This window comes from Thunnus maccoyii, chromosome 4 (assembly GCF_910596095.1).
Source record: "Thunnus maccoyii chromosome 4, fThuMac1.1, whole genome shotgun sequence".
Lineage (NCBI taxonomy): Eukaryota > Metazoa > Chordata > Actinopteri > Scombriformes > Scombridae > Thunnus > Thunnus maccoyii.
The window spans coordinates 22,431,682-22,452,331 of record NC_056536.1 but is presented as its reverse complement, the minus strand read 5'-3'; the positions used below and the strand labels follow the sequence as shown (position 1 = coordinate 22,452,331).

Sequence of the window (20,650 nt, the reverse complement as noted above, 5' to 3'; positions counted from 1 at the left end):
GTGCTTATTACTGACATCCACAGTGCTGAAGGCACAGAGGACACTTAGCAGCAAAATACAGCTGGTACAGCTTTGTGTGGATTTGAATGTACCTGAAATACTTTGAAAGCCAAATACTGGATGAGCTTGAGGCCAAAAAGGAAATGTTTCTTAATGGAAATTTTAAGCCGCAAAGCAGAATGGACACACATTGTGCCTGAATACCAGAGTGATCCAAAAAAAAAGAATTTCACACTTCCAGGACTTCTGTTCAAAAGCTGAGAGGTAAGTGTTTGAACAATCATTTTCACTGACTGATCCTTGGAGTCAATGTGTAGCAGGTACACTTTTCACCCATAGGTGGTGTCATGGCACAGATTTTCCTTTTCATTTTATGTCACTCTAATGAATGCCCTCTAGTGGAAATGCTGCAACACCAGTGGAAAGTATTGTTGTAGCCTGGAAGTGGAAGATATGAGAGTCTTGAGATAAGGTAATAATAAGAAACGCATTACACAGAATAGGAAATAAAAACAGTTTGATTTTTCTCAGACGCATGCTGACAGCTGACTCAATGCTCCATGAGATAAAGTGGTAAACTGAATGGTAAAAAAACTTTATACACTGGAGAGCAAAAACAACACATGCATACCATAAGTCATATATTTGTTTATTTTGCGTTCTCAACATTGTCACAGTTGAAGTTTTACAATAACTGGGGTCTTACTGACTCACTACTCACTGTACAAACAGAATGCACATATAAATGAGGCCATTCTTGTCTTTTCCTTTTTTTTTTTATTTATTTATTTTTTTTTTAATGTGTCTCACGCCAGACTGAACAGCTTGCAGCAGGATGTGTGTGTGTGTGTGCAGTATGAGTGTGTTTGTTGGGGTTGCATGTATGAAAAGAGAGCTGGATGTAAATGACGGCGAACTTTCTTAACAGTCTGTTTTTCGATTTTTCAACAGCAAATGTCAGTTCCCGACAGCTGGAGGCAGAGACAATCGATATGTTCATATATCACCCCTCACGTTCATCTATGAGGTGATGTTTATACATCCTGATCTTAACTGCAGATATCAGAATAAAGTACTGATCATATACACATTATGTACAGCTCCCTTAACCCCACCGTCTTGGTCCCTTTACAGTTTTCATAAAGATAAACTCTCCTTCCAAGCAGTTCATCTGTTTACACATCAAAATCCCATATTTACATGATAAAAGCCCTCAGCAACGGAAGTGCAATGTTTTTTTTATGTTTGTAATGTACACATGATGAAATGCATGCCGAGCTTCATTAACTACCAGCCTAACATGAAACAGCAAGAACACGTCAACATCGGGAAAATTCCAGATTAATCAAAAAAACCAAAGTCAAAATTTATAGGCTGATTTTTTTTTTTCCCCATCAGCTCACAGTGAATAGGAGACATGATGCATCAGATCCATGCAGTGCATTGTTGGAGTACTTTCTCACAAAGAATGACTGTAGACATTTGAAGCACTACAACACACACCGAAATAAACAGACTCCTCGGTTTTACATCATCCCAAGATTTCAGAATTATATAGCAAAAATATGAAATCAATGGAACGACACATTCAACTGATCATTAATGTCCCATATGTGATATGTCTGTCATCTGAACTTTCTTATTAATTCACATGAGGAGAAATGTGTGAGAATAAGCCTGACTTATGGCAATGGTTTTCTTTGTGAATGTTAAAATACATTTACAACCTGAATATTGGGACAAACAGTTTACTGTCACTAATTTACACACTATAATAGACTCTTATTTGTAGAATGTAGAAAGTTATTCTTTACATATACCCATTTCCTTTGTTCAGTTTTGCATTTCTGCTGTATATTATAACTGCATTTCCTGAAAAAAATGAAAGTGTACTTTCATATGTGCTTATCCAGCAAAATATTTCTGTTCAGCCCAAAGAGAAGCATATTCCTTTATTAAAATATATACACACAATCCTCTTTCCACTGTGAACTGTGTAAGTAAGTATTTATATATTCTTAAATGAAAAAAAAAGTTGTTCTTTTTTTCTTTTTCACCTGAATCTCGTCCTGGACAACATGATAACAGACTTCCACTCTCAGTGCAAGTCTGCATTTCTGAACATGATTGCACTTAAACTTGCTATGGTAACACTGATTTTTGTTATACAATGTGCAGAGGATAGCCTCACATCAATAACATCACATGCAAAAATCACTTACTAGACATTCCACTGAACTCCGAGCCCGTGCCTCTCATAAGACCACGAGGACAGCCACACATTAATTTACCGAGAAAAAGACTCTTGACAGGGGTCAAAAACAAAAAAAAAATATAAATAAATAAATGACGCAACATGAAAACGCACAAATCGGAGGGACAGCTTGCTTGTTCCTAATGTACAAAATCAGTACAAAGATATTGCACACATGATAGAAAAAAGATGGGAAAAGAAATACTTCACTATGTAAGAACTGATTTTATTCATTCACCAAACCTCGTTGGTGAATAAAAAAATATACTAAACAAGGCAAAAGAAAATTTTATAAAGTGTTTTTGATTTTATGAGTCAAGAGAGCAGCTGTTGCATATGTTAAAGGCAGACAGACTTGTACAACGCGTTCTGTTGGTCCATCTGTAGCGTAAGCTGAGCCTCCAAGTGTATCTAAATGTCTTTTCACTGCTAATCTTCATTACTTTTTACAGTTTAAGCAGCCACAGTATGAGTAATAAACTGAGATTAAAACATCCGATCAATTTATCAACCGTGAGAGATGATAGGAGACGTCTGCTCTGAGGCTTCAGCTGGGACTGCACAGTGTTTTCAGGCCCATATGCAACAGCTGCAATCCAGAGGCTCCTTCTGATCCATTTGAAAGGCAAAAGTTTCAGAATAGATTATAGGCCGGACTGAATGGGAGTTCACTCCTTTCAGATCTACATCCTGTTACCACAGAGTCAGTATAATACTGATAAAATTCATTTTTGCTGATAATAATAATTGTAAGTATAATCTTACAAATTAGTTTACGCACAATATACTGTACATGAAGTCTTGACTAAATAGATTATGCATTAATAATTGGCACATTTATTTATGAGAGCTAGGAGACAACACATATAGCTGTCATCTACAGTAAATACAGCACTAGAACTACTATGACTGAGACGGTCGACTCAGTTGTTTACCTGTCCGTTGATTTAAGTTAGTGTGAAATGATTATATCTAGGTTGGTCACTACATATGAGCTCTACGGGAGGCAACAACAAATAGCATTCATATGATGGCAGGATCTGCAAACCAAAGAAAGAAGTGTTGAAAGTCGACTTCCGAAAGGCTGTGCACAAGAAATGATGCCATCATTGTGACAGAGAAAACAGTCAGCCACGTTCTCGTCTCAGGTTGTCTTTCCTCCTGATTCTGTGAAGGTTAAGACAGGCTATTGAGGGAATGGAGCAGTGGGGAGCGGCTTGGTGAGAAAAGACCTTTTCTCTTCTGCCGTCACGGCCAGGCGATGTGTGTGTGGAAAACAAAGAGCATCTTCCTGTACAGAACCCCCCCGCCCCCTCCCTTCCCTCCCATGAAACCCTGATGGGGCCGAGCCCATAATCAGGCAAACTAGTAAAGGCCCCTAGTGGAAGATTTGAGTCCGATTTCCATCCTGCATATTAGTTGGACCTGGAGGTGAAAAAGGTGACTGCATGTGATTGGTTTCCATCACAGCAGCAGTAAAACACAGTGGACAGGCCATAGAGTTATGCTGTCAGTCCCTTTGGTGTAAGCAATTGTCCCTCCTTCATTAAGTTCCCTCCTGGTCTCTCCTCTCGCCCTCCTCTCTGCGGTAGGAGCATCACACTACGGTGCTGATGCCACTGTGTTTAGGTTTGGGTCCGCCAGGTGCCGAACCCGCTTGCTGACTGTGGTGGTGAGGGGCATGCTGGGAGTGTGAGGCGTGATGGGAATGCTGGCTGTAATGGCTGTGCTGTGAATGGGCGTGTTGGTGTGCATGTGAGGAGTAGGCCGGGTGCTGGTGGTACTGCGTGTGCGGAGGGGGGTGGTAGTGGTGGTGGTGGTGGTAAGGCGGCGGGTTCTGTGGGACTTGGCAGTACTGGGAATGGTGACCGTGGTGTTGGGTCTGAACTGTGTGTTCTACCTGTGCTGTGTGGTGCAGGTTGGTCGGGTGGGGCTTGTGGGATATGAGAGTGGGGTGACCGGGTGGAGGAAAAGGGGGGTGGCTCTGGGATGACGGTTTGCCTCGCTTGCTGCCAAAGAGGGACCCAAGGATGGAAGTCGATGCTGAGTTAGGGATGGAGGGATGGCTGCGGGGTGCGCCCTCGCGTGGTGTGGTGGCTCTCCGGCGTGTGTGAGGACTGCTAATGGTGGACCCCTGTAGGAGGGAAAGAAGTAACAGCATGTCCGTCAGACAAGCTACTAAACTAAAGCTACAAGGCACCACCAGGATGAATTCACTTATTTCAGATAAACAAGTAGCAAAATGTTATAAGGCATGCAAATGAGAAACTAAAAATGTTTTCATGATATGCAGCAGCAACACTAGGAATATTTCAGCTTGAGCAAACATTTCATGATGAAGGGCGCCTATATTAAAAGCACCTCTGAGCTAACTGGTTTGAAATAGCAAATCTGTAACAAAACTAATGACATAAAATACCATACGGAGAATAAATGACATTAACAAGGGTAAAAAAGTCAACATTTCATCTTCATTGCAGTCAGTGTGCCAAAACCCACTAAAAGTCACACATGCAACTTGTTAAAATCAATGGAGGCATAGTTTCCACATGCAGAGGATGTGACAGGCAAACTCGTCATCCACAGATTAGCATTCAACTAGAGGTCAGAGGGCAGGAGGAACTGAGCTCTTGTGTGCAGACTTCACAACAGGCCTGGACACTTTCCCTCTTTTTTGGGTCAAACGTTGAATTCTCATTAAAAAAAAAAAAAGCTTTTCCTTTGCCACATGCTTCATCTAAGACTGGAGAAAGACCATATGACATCATTGAAAGCAGAATGAAATTTTCAGGATCCCAGACTTCAAACCAACACATGAAATCATGGACACATGGAATGAGTGAAAGATGAATGAATGAAATCCACATCTTTATAAGTCTGTGTGAAGCCCATTAGTAGACCTCGGACTATGACTCCCTGAACCTTACAGCATTTAAGAGAAGTTGTGAATAAGAGAAAAAGAAAGACCCGGACAGGGAGAGGGGCTACAGGAGATGTACAGTTTCCTAGAGTCTTACAGAGCTACCACCCTGCCACAGAGAAGGAGAACCAAATGAAAAACCGCTTGGATGTGATTGGATGAAAGACAGAGACAGGCGACAAAGGGAGGGATCAGAGGAGGGATTAGTAAAGTCATGCTTGTTTGAAGATAAAAGTGTATATTGGTCATATAACATGACCAAAACAGGAGATCTCTGGCTTCCAAAAAGGGGGCAGGATCAGAGGCAGGCAACCCATGCATGCACACTAACTGAGGCAAGCAGGTCATAAGGCATCCCAGGAAGGAAAATAAATGATCCAAACAAATGGACTGAGTCTATGAAGCAAAGAAGGTGTAAGACCAAAAATAAATGGTGTGTTTTCACAGTGCACATCATCACATAGAGAGTAGCTTGGATACCAGCTGCTTCCAACTTACTTCCATATTGCTGTCTAGTGATCCTGCACTGCTGCGACGCCCCCGCTTGCCTGCCCGAGACATGCAATACCACAGATTAGAGATCGACAGCACTCCTGGATCAACTACAGACGTTTAGGCCGCCCACCAGTCCCGTAGGGGGCATTGCAGTGGATTGTGACTGTGAGTAAGGTCCAAATATTGACGGGGTGGGGATACGGCGTTCAGGTCTGGAAGGGTGGTGGGTGACAGGTGGTACTGTGGCTATCTTTATAGTGAAGTCACGTCTTCACTCAGGTTGAAAACTAAAGCTGCGTTGATGTGTAAGCCATTAAAGTTTTTAAAACGCACTTCTAACTGGAGGCTTAGTCATATAAGACTTTAAAAATTTTGAATACATTTCTATATATCTCAACGACTATGGACTCCATGAGTGTCATGTTTAATATCCACTGTAATGTTTTACCAAAAGATTGCAGGCTACTTTAAACACATACTGGATTGACGCCCAAACGATTTTTTTTTTTTCCACCAGATTTTTGTCTTGATAGAATATGACAACTCGTTCTTAATGTTTTCACAAGATGCAGATTTTCATAAGGGTCAAAATTGGCAAAAAGCCAGTCTCAGTGACAGTCACAAAAGGAGGAGACACATCAAAAGCAATACAGTGGCTGTTGCACATGGGATGTACAGGCATATACAGGTCTGAGGGCGAACAGAGCACTTTTGCCGTTGTTAGGCACACTCAGCCAATGATACATGACCGATAATCACACATAAACAGGAAAATACCTGATGTGTATGGAAATAACACAGTAAATACACATGAAATGGAGTATGGCAGGAAAGGAAAAAAGAAAACACTTAACAAAAATGACCCCACTAACATGCCACATCCTGCATTGAAAAACACAGGAGACAGGAGGGTGGACAGACTCCTATGGACTTCTTCACTGTCTGACCTATCATTTCCCGTTGAAGTAGTGATCATAAGAACAAAGCGTATCGTATTACCAACAGTGAGACAGACCCCTGACTGGATTTCATTTTGTTATCAAGTTAATCACCTGATAACTTCACATAGCTCTTATCTGTAATGAATGGAATGTATTCTTGCTTCAAAAGACACAGCGGCTGTGTTAAACACTGATATTCATGGATGTGAAATGACTGTTAACACCAGGGCTGAAACTAAATCTTGATCTCATTGCTGCGTAAGAATGGTACGCATCAGCACTGATTTGTTTGGTTCACAAATATACGTGAGAGGAAATGGCACATGATATTTTGAATAAAACTTAAGATTATCATGACATGTTTTTGGATAAACGAACTTAGGAATGCAAAAGTGCTAAGTAAAAAAAAAAAAAGGTGACGATAAACATGAATGGAAATGTTCATAAACTCATCCAAATGATCAGGGGTAAGAACTGCCCATCAATTTCATTCATCACTGAGAGGACAGATCTAGAAAAATCAATGAACCGCTTCTCAAATAGGTCTATATTCAGTCTTTGTATTCTGATTAAAAAAACAAATTGTCCAATCATGAGTGAGAGAGGTAGTGGATTTAAAGGGAAGAGCTCTAAAATCAATGTATGGTGCTGTGAAACAACATTTTGCTATTTTCATCCCCTTGACGTCATCACAGAGACGTGGATGACGGAAGGAGAACGTGTTTCCATGAAAGAACCGGCTGGTAAAGGCAAAGACGTTTTGGCTGTACCTGCTTCAGAGAGGTCTCGCAGGGAGCTGCTGAGGGCGCTCCTCTTAAGGCCCTCTCCCATGGCGTAGGTGTCATCCAGACTGGCGCGGTTCATGTTCCCGTTGCCAGCTTCCTTCTTCAGACCAGAGCTCTGCGACATGCTAGGCCTCACCACCCCCTTCTGCTTCTCCAGCTCAGCTGTGGAGAGGATCCAAGGAAAAGCTGAGGTAAGTGGCAGTGGTTTGAGTACGTACTTCTCACTCTGGCCAAGGAATGACTCTTAAAACTTCTCTGTAATATATTCCTTCACCTTTTACTGCCTGAAACTCATCAACTTTTACTCAAAAGGAGGACTGTGGTTTTTGCCCCCCTTCACTTACATTGCAAGTGCATTAGGAGGAGATCTTCTAATGGTCAGTATGAACAGGAGGAACGATTACAGCGAGCAAAACCTGTTTTAACGTTCATATGGGCACTTGACTATTGTTTTAAGACAGACTTGAAAAACTGTGAACGTATCCTTTAATCTACATAATTTCCAACACACAACAGAAACAGTTTGTTGAGAAAAATCTGTCTGGTCTCCCCTCTGGTAGCCATCCTGTGAACTCTGTAAACATTCTCGCTCGTAAACTGCAGTTGTGTAATGAGGACCATGCCCTGTTTCTACTTTACATAGCCTGAGGTAGACAGAGAGAGGGGGGGTGAGGGGGTGTGGGAGGAAAAAAAAAAAAGTCAGCTCACACTCTATTCTGTATTTCTCCATTTCCTGGACCTCAGCAATGGACTCTCGCAGGTCATCTGTGAACTTCTTGCGGTCCTGGGGGTTGGGCGCGTTAAAGTTGATGAGGACTTTGATGTCCGCACCTGGTATCGCTGATGTAAGTCTGATTCCATTTGGGTAATCTGTGCCAATAGCAAACAGAGAGGGAGAGACATTTACACATGGGCCATTGATCAAAACCAAGTTAAAACACATCTGTCTGAAGTTTGGAGAGTATAAACAATGTCACAGTCCATTGGGTTGACTTCCCATTTCTGCTAGATGTGTTACTGTGCTAAATCAAATCCTGCGGAGGCTGATGTAAACATTGTCAGTGAATACGCTACAGAGATATAGACCCAATATAAGGAGATGCTCCGTGCCACTTACACTGATTTTCAAAGAGCATGACTTGCATCCCATATAGAGAGAAGGACTGTCTGAAGCTGTATGTCACTGAGTTCTTCTTTTTCTGGAAAATCTTGGTTACCTGAAATCATACAGAGTGTTTAATATAAGGGTTGGTTAAAAAAAAATAAGGATTTGAGACTAAACATTTTGAGAGGAGAGGACTTTTACCACTAAGAGGTCATTGAACAGGAAGATCTCCCGCTGATGAAGGCCCAACTTCTGGAGCTTGTTTGGATCTGGCACTTCAAACAGACGGCAGTAACACACCAACCGGCGATGGGGCAGTGACAGCACCTACAAGGAAGAAGAAAACAGTACAGATACCAACACTTCAAAGGTCATTATGGTGTTCAAAGGGTAATAAGGAACAGAAGTCACTCACGGCAGAATTTAAAGAAGGTGAAGCCAAAGGACGACTGATTTACTCCTCCTATGTGTTTTGCATTCTTCACAGCATTCACAGTGATGTATGGGGAGATGTGCTGACATTTTGGAAAAATTGTCTATGTAGCCAAAGCCTGATTCTGTGCCCACCTCCACTGTTGTCCAAAAACTAATAAAAACACAGCGGTGAGCCACACTGTTTACTGAGTGACATGTCCCCTCATTAAAAAGAATACAGCCACTGTTTTATTTTAGTGGATCCCACATACATCATCCTGCTGTTGTGAATACTCGCTAATGCACCAAATCCACAACTGAAAATAGTCCCAAACAAATGCACACAAAAACAAAACTACAGTGCCCAGCTGTTTTAAGAAATAATTTGGCGTTTTGTTGAGTAGCAAGTGCTGCCATCAAGACAACTGCTGATTTAATTCAATCATATATTTAAATCGATTTAGTTCAATTCTATATGTAAAATGTATCTGAAAGATAGACTGCTACAGTCAAGTTTTTTTTTAATTGTAATGCAGCAAGAAGGTTGGGTTGGACTATGTGGCTGAATGCATTTTATGTTTTGTTTTCATTTTTATTTAATTTTCATTTGTTGTCCTGCATTTTTTCCTCTCTTTCTTTTCGTCTTTCTTTTCCTCTGCAATTATTTGTCAATCAGATGTATTAATATGCTTGTCCTGTTCTGTGAGAACGGTGTAAAGCTAATCTAAAAATCAATGATATGGCTTGGTGCTGAAGGACTAATGCCTTTGCTCTTTTCACAGGCTTTGTTGACAAAAACAAAAATATAGAATATCGCCAGCCTAGTCCTTTAAACATGTCATCTATTATCTTATACTGTTCATAACCTCCACACATGAATCCTGAAATTAAGGACATGTATATTCAAAAATTAGATCAAGACTTGAACATAGGGGTGAAACTACTTTCTGGATAATGTGTTACTGCATATAATTTAATTTGTAAGCAATAACACACAACCAGGTGTCCTGATACCAAAATAATGGATGAGATGGAGCCAATGAATAATGTAACATGAAGCTCATGTTTTGGAGTCTTCAGTCATCATTTTAACACGTTAGGTTTGTTTCACCAGTGAAAGTTAACTGGTAGTGTTGTTGCTATGGTTACCTTCATTTTTATGTAGGTTGCCTTACATAAACATGAAGGTACCTTACCTTAGCCTTAATGAGGCTTACTCAGTGCTTACTCAGTCTCCCTTAAAAATGTTTATACTAATAATCTTAATAAAAATAGGAGATCTGCAGTCACTGAGAAGCATCTGCTTGGCATGCACCCAGCTGTGATGTACACCCTGCTGAGCGCAGAATCTGTAAACACTGCATCTTAATGACACCCAAATATTTATGTCTGTCTTGATTCTGTCTCCAGAGCACAACAATGACTGCTCATCTCAGTGACAGATGTGATGCTTGCATCAGGGGGCAAAACTTCTCGCCTCTTTAGGTAATATGACCCTCAAACTACCTGTATGATATGTATTATCTGCAATGCCCAGGGACAGACAAAGGAAGCTGTGCACTCGCAGTGAAATGATGAAGGATATGCAGTATAGTATGATTTATGGATATTCAGCCTACTTACACATCCCAGGCCGTGATGGAGTGATCCGATCTATAAAGAGAGAACAAATAAAGTGTTAATGCATCTGTTTGGATTTGTGTCTGATAACATGAACATGTCATTTCTCTTAATTACTAATGAGCTCATATAAGTATTGTCCCTGCAGACTGTGCATCTATAGCTTATTAAAGTAGAAGATGCATGCACTTCATGGATTCTGTCTTTAGGGTGGCGGCCTTTTTCAGCTGCCGGGCTCAAGGGAGTCAGTAATGATGTTGGAATAAAAACAGATCCTCCCCTAGAAGCCCACTCTGAGCAGCACTAGTAGACCTGATTATAATGGAGAGGAATTCCAATGTGGTTTTTATATTAAAGTGTTTTATCGAGTGTCCTCCTGGGTTTTTCATTTTGCAGCCAAATGGTGACGAGGGATCACTTTTCAATACATTCAGTTGTTACTGGCAGAGCAGAGGAGATTCCATCCCACTGGAAACTAAGTGAAACAAAGTCCTCCACGCAATACAATCCTCTCCCCGCGGCTGCATAAGTTAATCACACTTTTAACCTTCACACATGAAAGAGACATCCTCGCCTGCAGAATAATGTAGCAATGCTGCTCCTGAGGGGCTGGAGCACAGTCAGAGCAAAATTCGATAATGGCTCTGTTTCAGTATTAAAACACGGAATTAGACTGACTAATGTATGATGAATCAACTGATTAATGCAATCTAATTATGCAGGTCAGTTAAACACTGGTGGCACTTCAGTATTTAAGCATTTCAACAACTTCTCCCTCTGAAACTAGGTGCTAAGGTGGCAGCATGTGCCCATTTTTCATCAGACTGCAGCACAGGGCGACATCTCTCAAGGGCTTCAGGTGCGTTAAAACTGCAAGCGTGAAGGTCTAAGCCCATGTTTGAGTCCTTATTCACAGAGCAATACCAAAAGCTACAAAAGACTTGTTCTCTCTATGACTTAAATGCTGCAATTCTTTGGTCAGAAAATTTGGCTGTGTGATCAAAGAATAATCAACATTGTGTGCATCTTACAGGCTAAAGATGCCTCAGAGACTGATGTAGTGCCTTGAAAATGATCATTATTATTTAGTGAACTTAGAATAGATAAACATATCTCACCGGTTTCTTTCCCACAATGAGCTTCTCAACCTTCTGCACTTGTGAGACGTGGTCTTCATTGGTCTTGAGCTCCCGCTTACGGATCCTCTCATAGATGCCAACTAGAGTCTCCCTGGGTATGTCCTCGCCGTCGTCCACACCTGGCACACAAGGAAGAGCCGAGTTACTATGCAACATACGGTAAAAGTTAGGGGTTTTCTTAAAACTTGCCTGCTCTGTCAGAATGGAGAAGCTAAAAGGAGTGACTAAGCAAATTGAGTAGCTCAAAGGAAGAGGAAAAGTGGCTCAGAAATAGAAATGCAAATTGAAAAAGGAGTTGCCCTTTTAAATGCCTGATTAATCCCTATATTCTTAATTCAATTTTCAAATTCAGTTATTTCTCTTTTAAAACTGCATTTTCAAATTGATCTTGAAATTCCATCATTTATTTAGGAATTCATTAATGTATTTTGTTGTTGTTTTTGTAAATCCCTTTTTAATTTGAACTATTCATTGATGGATTAATATTTCATTTGTAAATTATTTTTATAATTCCTCTTTTTATTTCTCATTAAAATATCAAACAATGTATTACTTTGTAATTCAGTGTATTTATTTATGGATTCATGAATAAATTTGTTAATTATTTATTACTGTTATTGTACAATTAGATATCGGTTAATGAAATGATTTATTACTATTTCTGGGGCACTTGTAGACCTCCATATGTTAGCACATAAGAAGTGGAAAAATGGGAAATTATTTTATTTGAGATTAGGAGAGGAGAGAGTGCAAAATACTGTAAAATATGTCCTGGGATGTGTTTTGCATGTACTGTAGTACATTTTAAAATATCAGCAAATATATTATGTTCACAAATAGTGTATTCTTACACAGTCTTATAAGTTGTAGGTTTTGTTACCTCTTAAATTCTTAATGAAGTCCTCCAACTTCATCTTCCTCTCGGGTTTGACGTTGGGGCTGTACATGTCAGTGTTGAGGAGGATGATGGCAAAGGCCAGGATGAAGATGGTATCAGGGTTCCTAAACTGCCGCACCACCGTGGGGTTACAGATGCAGTAGCGCTGGCTAGAGACAGGACGGAAACGTCAACCATCTCAACTTACAACCAAACTCAATTTACACAATGAGGAAATGTACTCAACATTGTATAGAGAAAGCAGAAGTAGAACAGGTTCCTTTATGTGCCAATAATTATCTAGACACCACAGCTGTGAGGAACACCAGCAGCAATGACTTTTCAAAAATCACAACGTTTACACAATATGCTTCTAGTATTATGAACACATAATACATTACAAAATATTACTATAAGCTGTGTTATTGTGGCACTTTGTCAATCATCTGTTTTCCTCACAGATACTTGGTCACCATACTTTGTCCACCAACAGAAACTATATCTTATATGTGTGTAAATATGAACAGAGCATCAATGTCTTTTCTCTGTGTGATCATCTGTCTGTCCTCGATTTGCTTAAATGCTTCGTTTAGGTGTGTGATCTTACCTGAAAGCTTCGATGAGTCGCTCCACCTTCTGGGCCTCACCCTGGACACGGATATGGTTCTGAAATTTCCTGAGGGCCTCGTCTAGCTCCATGCCCTGGAAGTCCATTTCATCTACCACACAGCTGGTACACACACACACACACACACACGGAGGAAGAAGTAGAAAAAGAAAAATACAATGAAACAAGAGGAACACACTCCATACAATTATAATACCAGTTTTCCTGCTCGCCACCATATTTTTGATATCTTACAGGGTTTGGCTTAGATTCTATCATGGAGGACACTTCAGTGTTTGTAAAAGAGAATATTACAAGGGATATCTGGTCATATTTTCTGCCACCAGTCATTCTTCTTGCCTCCAGGATCTTCTAATTCTCTGTCTTTTTTCCTTATCAAATTCTCTACAGAAATGGCCCCAGTGTTTCTTTTACAAATAACTCTTTGGAATGAACATGGACAATTTATAGTGATACTGGACATCAGTATATTTGCATTCGTGTGAGACATTTTGATCTTTTCTCTGCTCACTTCTATTAATAATATTTAACTTTAGAGAAGAGGCGGGGGTGTGGGAATCATGCTTACTCCAAGACATCTCTGTTGAACTGTTTCTGTCGGTTTCCAAGGAATTCTCCAATCATCTGCCTACTCAGCCCCTTCCTCTGCAGCAGGAAGTGAGCTACACCAACCGGGGTGTCAGGGATGAACCCCCTCTCGGTCAAGTACTGGATCCCCTTCTCTGGCTTCCTGAAAAATCCAACATGGACAGGGATGGTTTAATTTCTGGTAAAATGCATGTAAGCTTTACAACTGGAGAGAAGCATCTGTTACTGTTTTTGAATTCTAAGAAAATAATACATATAGGCAACTTCTTGATGTAAAGTAGAACAGTGATATTTTTCATAATGATCTATTAAATGTTGGTTGAGTCCTCATATTAAATTCAAGATTAGCATCTGGGTATGATCAAAACTGTGCGTCATAAAAACCAAGAGCAAACAGATGTACAATGAAAGAGTAAAATAAACAGTTAGTGTTGGTGATAGTTGATCTCCCGTTGATACCGCAAGTCCCAACACAGACACAAACACACCATCCTCAAGTCTCGTCATGCTGTCATCTACAATTTGTATTAAAGTATTGCTAAAGTGTATTTGATGGTCTGACCCACTTGAAATGCCAGTTTAAGAAAGACGTTTCTCTGACAAGAATTGAACAAATGCGGCACAATTCCAACTATATCAATCTTTATATTACAAAGAATCACAAACAAATGTTGCTACACTGAAGTGATACACTCCAGGCATGCAAATATCTTTCAAAATACAGTTGAATTTCATACAATTACAACTGATTACAGTTTATAGTGCAACACTCAGTGAGTGAATGATTTTCCAAGAGGTTTTTCTAACATCTTGTCCACTCACTGGTACGTTAATCACTGCAAACCCTGGTCAAGCACCTGCTCCATCAGAGCTGAGTACCTACTTGTTGAAAAGATTCAGGCCGATGCGGTAGTGTCTCTTGCGGATAACATCATTACTGAAGATGGGCGAGTCCCAGCTGTTGCGAGTCTCTTTGTGGTAAGTCTGCTTGCTGAGGGTTTGTTCTCGTAGGCTGTCTCTCGACGAGGACTCAGAGCTGCAGTTGATGGTGTCGTTTGAGTTGGATGTGCTGTTGATGCTGTCGTTGTCCCCATCAGAGAAGTCAGATTCTGACTTACTCTGCCGGTTGGCTGAGCCATTGATGGCTAGGTGGCTTTCCAGCTGTCGGTGGCGGTGGCGCAGAGGTGCGTCATCATCGCGGGAGGAAGCTCGTGGCGGGGGTCCATGGGAAATGTGTTTTGGACTCGCCTGGGATGACGTTACGATGTGGCTGTGCGGCTCGTACACAGGCGGCCGTTTGACAGAGCTACGTTCAGACCGATCACTGAGCTCTGCAGAGCTGTCACTAGGAGGTTCTATGGTCAACAAAGGAAGATGGTCCATTCTAAGACGCTGCTCTTGGCACTCCAGAGAAGGAGTGCTGCGGCAGCTCGTGTCTGTGTCACGACCCTCATCTTTAGGGTCAATAGGCCAGTACTCCTGGGACGAGTTAACTGAACGCAACCGCAAGTCTGATTCTGTGCTGGAGGGCTGGTCCCCTGACCTTGACAGAGCGATAGAGGGGGACATGTCCTCCTCGTCTATGAACAGAGTTACATCACTATAGGATGCCATCGTTTCATCATGGATGCGTCCAGCTGCCCTGCGGTGGGACTTCACCTGATAGGGCACTTCCCTCTCCACCTCAGGGCAGCCCATGGCCTCTGGGTCAGGACCCTCATCCCCCTGAAGGCTGCGACAGTTCAGTGCATCATCTATTGACTCAGCCAGAGATTTGACCTGCCTGGAAAAGGCGTCCTCCAGTTCTGTGATGGCATCTGTCAGGTCACCCTGTGGGGCTGGGTGAGATGCCATATTGGCCTGCTGATGGACCTCTATATCTCCACGTTCAGACTGCATCATGGACAGCGGAGTGCCATCTTCCGTCATGGACACCTGCCTCCCTTCAAAATAGGAGCTGTGCACTTTCTCAGGGCCCTCAAACGAGAGCTGCATCCTCATGTTGGAAAGAACAATGCGTCTGGACATACGGTTCTCAGACATAGAGCTTCTGAGACGTTCAAAGTTCTTGTTCATCTGATACTGGCGGAAGGCTGTCTGGATGGTGCGGGCCGCATGCCGAGTTATGAATCGTCCACCATATTTGCGCTCCAGCATCTCCACCTAGAGAAAAGACGGAGCAAATAAACTGTGAAATTGTGCCACCCATTGGAATATTTAATTGCTTTTCTTAGCTGTAGATGGTCTGTGAAGCCACTGATAATTTGTTTCCCCCAGTGGTAGGTAGCTCTGTGAGAATCAAACAATAGCTTTTGATGCTTTATCTGCTTCAAGAATAATCTCACACAGCTGGGTGTCTGATGAACAACCCATATAATCATAACTTCTTTTTGAGAAATGCATATGACACTCTCAATCTCTCTAGTGACATGAGAACATGAGAAACTGTGGCCAACTCCAAAGCAAACTATTCAGCAAGGCTACTTTAGGATACCTGTTTGTCCTGGAGGTCAGCAGAGAGCTCATAGCTCTCAGAGAGTGAACGAGAGCGCTTGATGGCCTCCTCTTCCGCCTGCTTACGGAGGATGGACTGTGAGTGCTGGAGCTTGGGCCGACGGGGCCTCTGAGGCCCAGGCTGAACCCCGTGGCTGTAAAGTGGGCTGTCAAATCGGTCAGGGCTGATGGCCGAACCGTGAGTCACCGGACCCTGGCCATAACTTGCTCCACCATCCAGGGAAGGGCCACTCTCATTGGGCCGTCCATCCCCTTCCACACTGCAATGACAGAGCAAAGGGATGGTTAGAGAAGTTGTTTCCTTGCTAGGAAAGTTAAGCAATGACTCAATTCTTGAGTCATAATGTGATTGAACTATTATCAGGCTAATTGCAGCTGTCTTCCTGATCCTCCTTATGAAATGTCAAAGCAAAAAAGTAGATTAACTTCAGGGAATTATGGCCTAAGTTCTTATCCAATAAAGTCTTAAAATCAGTAGTCTAGTCTCTGTTATGGAATATATAAACATGTGGCATTACAGTAGGGACTGCAGTGTGCGCATAATTGAGTGTAGCCATTTCTGGAACGTGCTGATTCTACAACTTTATGCTATACACTAAAACCCACATTTCAATCAACTGTTAGCTGCCTACAATACTGGTGCATAGCTCTGTAATAATAATTACATCTAGAAATATGACAGCTGCTACAGAGTTTGCTGTGCTACATTCAGAAAACAAATATGCCATGTAAAAAAGCTCTTGAAATTAAACACATCCAGTCAGCCATTGTCCTCATGGGATTACTTCTTACACAAATAATGAGAAAAAAAAACAAGAGGTTACTCACTCACTCTTACATTCTCCCGAATTACAAGAGGACTTCTTATTGCGAAAAGACCTTCTATTTTCTATAAATTGCCAACTCTTCCTCCATATCTTGTCCACCATTCTTTCAGTCAAGTGAGGTCCAGAGTACACAGGTTCCTCCAGGAAACTAAAGTTTATGCCACCTTAAGGGCCAATCAGTGACCAATGGGAGTTGCATCATGTTTGCCGGAGCGACAACACACTGTTCCAATAAATGTTACAAAGTCCAGTTTAGAGTAGACAAATGAGCAAATACAGCTTCAGCAGTCCCGTAGAAATAGCTGAGATGTGGGTGTTTGCGGTGCTCACCTTCTAAATAACTGACATTACACTAACTAACATTTCTTCTCCTCCATGGTACAGTGCGTTCACTGTTCGCTGGCAGCCTAATGTGTTTGAACTGTGACTTCGACACACCCATACAGTGTACACAATCCACTTCCTTCATTAGACAGCCTGAAATCAGCAACAACAGCTTGTCAGCAGCAGCCAATGCTGAGTGAAAAAGTGGAACTGAAAACTGTCAAAAGTTCAAATTACAGAGTTGTTGAACCCTTGAAAACCCTTTTTATGACTATATTAGTCAAGTTTTACTCTTCTCTCAGTTACCTAGAAGGCATACTTGTCGTTTTTAAAATTTTAGTCTAATTCAAAACCTACAACCTGTCCCTAACCATCATATCATTTGCCTGTCTGCTTATTCTTGTCTAACAGAGAAAGTGCAATGTTGCAAAAAAATGTATTCTAAATTGTAATATGAAGTAAATATAAATCAAAATGCTTCAATGATGAAAAGCGACTCATACAATTGAGCCACTTTGCATCTGTGCAGGGGATTTAGATGCTTCAGTTTTCTAGACTAATAGAAATACCGTTGAGCACAATTTATTTTCCAAACTAAAAATACTGCGGTTGTATGCTTGCGTCAACCAGTCAAGTTGCGGTTTACATCCATGTCTGTCCAGACTCGTATAATATTTGTGGTGAAGAGTTTGAAGGAATTTAATAAAAGGTATTAACTGTATTTTCCTTGTATGTGTTCACATGCTTGGCCAACAAATCTGATTCTGATAGAACTCAAAGTTGTAGCCATGACAGTAGACGATGCTTCAGATATAGATGTTGCTGCAAAGAAACTACAAATTCTAAAACGTGGATGCTTCACACACATCTTCAACCCGGCAGCGCAGAAGATCTATATAATCACCACAGTTTCAAAGTGGGCACCCAAGATTAGTGTTGCCAACTCAGTATCCGACCAAATGTGAAATATAGTCTGTTCCTGAGTTAATGCGTTGAATAACAGCCAGAAAAGTGTTTTTGCAGAACATTATGATGTCACATTGAAGCTGACCTTTGACCTTTTGGATATAAAATGTCATCACTTCATCATTTTATCCTATTAGACATTTGTGTGAAACTCTGTCATAATTAGTGTATTAATTCTTGGGTTATGGCCGAAAACGTGTTTCGTGAGGTCACAGTGACCTTGACCTTTGACCACCAAATTCTAATCAGTTCATCCTTGAGTCCAAGTGGACGTTTGTGCTGGATGTAATGAAATTCCCTCCCGGCGTTCCTGAGATATCGCTTTTACGAGAATGGGACAACCCAAAAACATAATGCCTCCAGCCACAGCTGTCACTGGCACAGAGGCATAAAAACAAAACCGCAAAAAATGCAGTTTTGTTTTTCAACCAAACACTTGAGTGTGAAATATTTAAGCATGTTAGCTGAATGCAGCTGCAAAACTATAACAAATTATTGTTAGGATCAGCAGCATCCACAAAATGTTTAGTCTGATTTCAACAGATGATGATTGGATGTGTTTGGATGCAAATGGAAATATTATCATGTCCTCAAGTAGCACAGGTGTTCCTTCCACTAAATGCTGCAGCGGAATGAATTCTTGCTCATCACATTAAGTGGCCTCCTTCTGTCAGAGTGGAGACGACCCATTCAGGGTCAGCCAAGGCTACTGTGACATGACACATGAGAACTTCATGGTAAGTGAATGTTAACAGGCTCCCTCGAGGCAGCAGGTACATACAATGTTGAAGAGTAGACCAGCACATAACAACACAGCCAAGAGAGAAGGCTTTTATACTGCTGGACCAAAACAAAACCAAGCACAACACAGTGAAAATCGTACTTCATTGCATAATCGCCACTGGGATGAATCTCCCCAACCATCTGTCATCACAAACCGTGACGCCGCCATCCCTGGAGTTAAGAGTCACACCTTGCGAGCTGTCACAGTACCAGAATACAGCCGGTGGCAATTTCTGCTTTCATGATTTCTTCATTAGAAGATTGATTACTGACCTAGATAGAGTGATGATGAAAGGAAATGTTCGGGTACAGAAGTGTATAGAAATTAAAATGAAAGAACCTGAGAGGAGTAGGCATTTAAAAAAAAAACGTCTTATTACATGCTTAACTGAAAATGTGCAGTTTCCACACATAAGTCTAAAAAGCTGTTTATGATCAATATGACATTTTGTTATTTGTACTCTATTATAGAGATACTGTAACCAAATAGATTATGTGTTCAGTGGGTATAAACATTTTTATGTTACGTTGTATTGTTTTCTGCTGCTCTATTTTGCTGTTGGAGTAATTGCCTTTCTATTGTTTGCGTAATTATTTGCAAGAAAATAATTTTGAATTTTGTCCTTCCCTTAGGAGAACTGGTGCCAGCATTTTTTTCATCCATTTTGTTCTGCACCCAGACTGTGTGTGACTGTGCGTGCAAAGACGAAAGTGAGCAGGAATAAAGTGCTGCAGTACTTTTTTTTTGCTCTGAGGTCATCCAACACTCCATGAGGTCAGTCGCTCATGATGGTGGGAAAAGAGGAGACAGAAATGGAGGAGAGAGCAACGTTTCAAGAGCTGATGTTTTAGTCTGTAATGGATGTTGAAGGGGGGAAAAAATAGAGGGATTGAACTGGCAGCAGAGCAAGAAGTCGCATGATGTTATTCCAGAGAAGATGACTCCACATGATTCAGACAGAACTCTGAAAGTCATGGTATGATTTATATCAACATGTTATGTCCATAATATATGAGGATTATGGAGAGGTGAAGGATGAAACAGTGATGATTGTCCCCAGACCACTTCCAGGTAGTGACTGTACTTCCCTTGAAATATGAACTCAGTATATTGGCAATGACTAACCAATGGCGTGTGTCCCTCCGTCTGGCTCTTTATCCACCAGGAGCCCCCGTTAGTTCTGATGTAGGCATGGATAAGCATGTCAGCTCAGCTGGCAGTGATTTTCAGCCATGGGATCGAGGGATTTGGGGGGTGGGATGGGGGGGGTGGGTCCGACCATCTCTTTTTCCTCCCTCCTTCCCTCTCAACACATCCTGAACAAACAGGCCCAGGCCCCTGCTCAGGCCTCAACCCGTTCCATCAGTCGGACCTGAGGGAGAAACATTCCTCCATCCCGGAAAAGAGGAGTCACATCTACAGGAGTTCTGGGAATAGAAGAAGGCTAATGAAGTGCAGGCCAGGGCTAC

General features: G+C 41.5%; 1 protein-coding gene across 9 annotated transcripts in view; it reads right to left on the bottom strand.

Moving 5' to 3' along the window:
• Positions 1–628: 628 nt before the first annotated feature.
• The window catches only part of iqsec1a (IQ motif and Sec7 domain ArfGEF 1a), a 97,032-nt gene continuing 77,010 nt past the window's right edge, over positions 629–20,650 (bottom strand). For 7 of the 9 annotated variants that reach the window (XM_042408858.1, XM_042408860.1, XM_042408865.1 and 4 more), the window contains 13 exons: positions 16,261–16,540; positions 14,650–15,929; positions 13,747–13,908; positions 13,158–13,280; positions 12,554–12,720; positions 11,653–11,792; positions 10,538–10,567; positions 8,702–8,827; positions 8,513–8,612; positions 8,104–8,265; positions 7,381–7,557; positions 5,673–5,722; positions 629–4,388 (listed from right to left, as the gene is read on the bottom strand). In XM_042408858.1, the coding sequence (XP_042264792.1) occupies positions 3,852–4,388; positions 5,673–5,722; positions 7,381–7,557; positions 8,104–8,265; positions 8,513–8,612; positions 8,702–8,827; positions 10,538–10,567; positions 11,653–11,792; positions 12,554–12,720; positions 13,158–13,280; positions 13,747–13,908; positions 14,650–15,929; positions 16,261–16,540 (3,334 nt within the window). In that variant the 3' untranslated portion in view covers positions 629–3,851. Of the gene's footprint in view, positions 4,389–5,672; positions 5,723–7,380; positions 7,558–8,103; positions 8,266–8,512; positions 8,613–8,701; positions 8,828–10,537; positions 10,568–11,652; positions 11,793–12,553; positions 12,721–13,157; positions 13,281–13,746; positions 13,909–14,649; positions 15,930–16,260; positions 16,541–17,108; positions 17,865–20,650 lie in introns of those variants that run through there. The other 2 variants (XM_042408861.1, XM_042408866.1) reach the window with 2 other exon arrangements.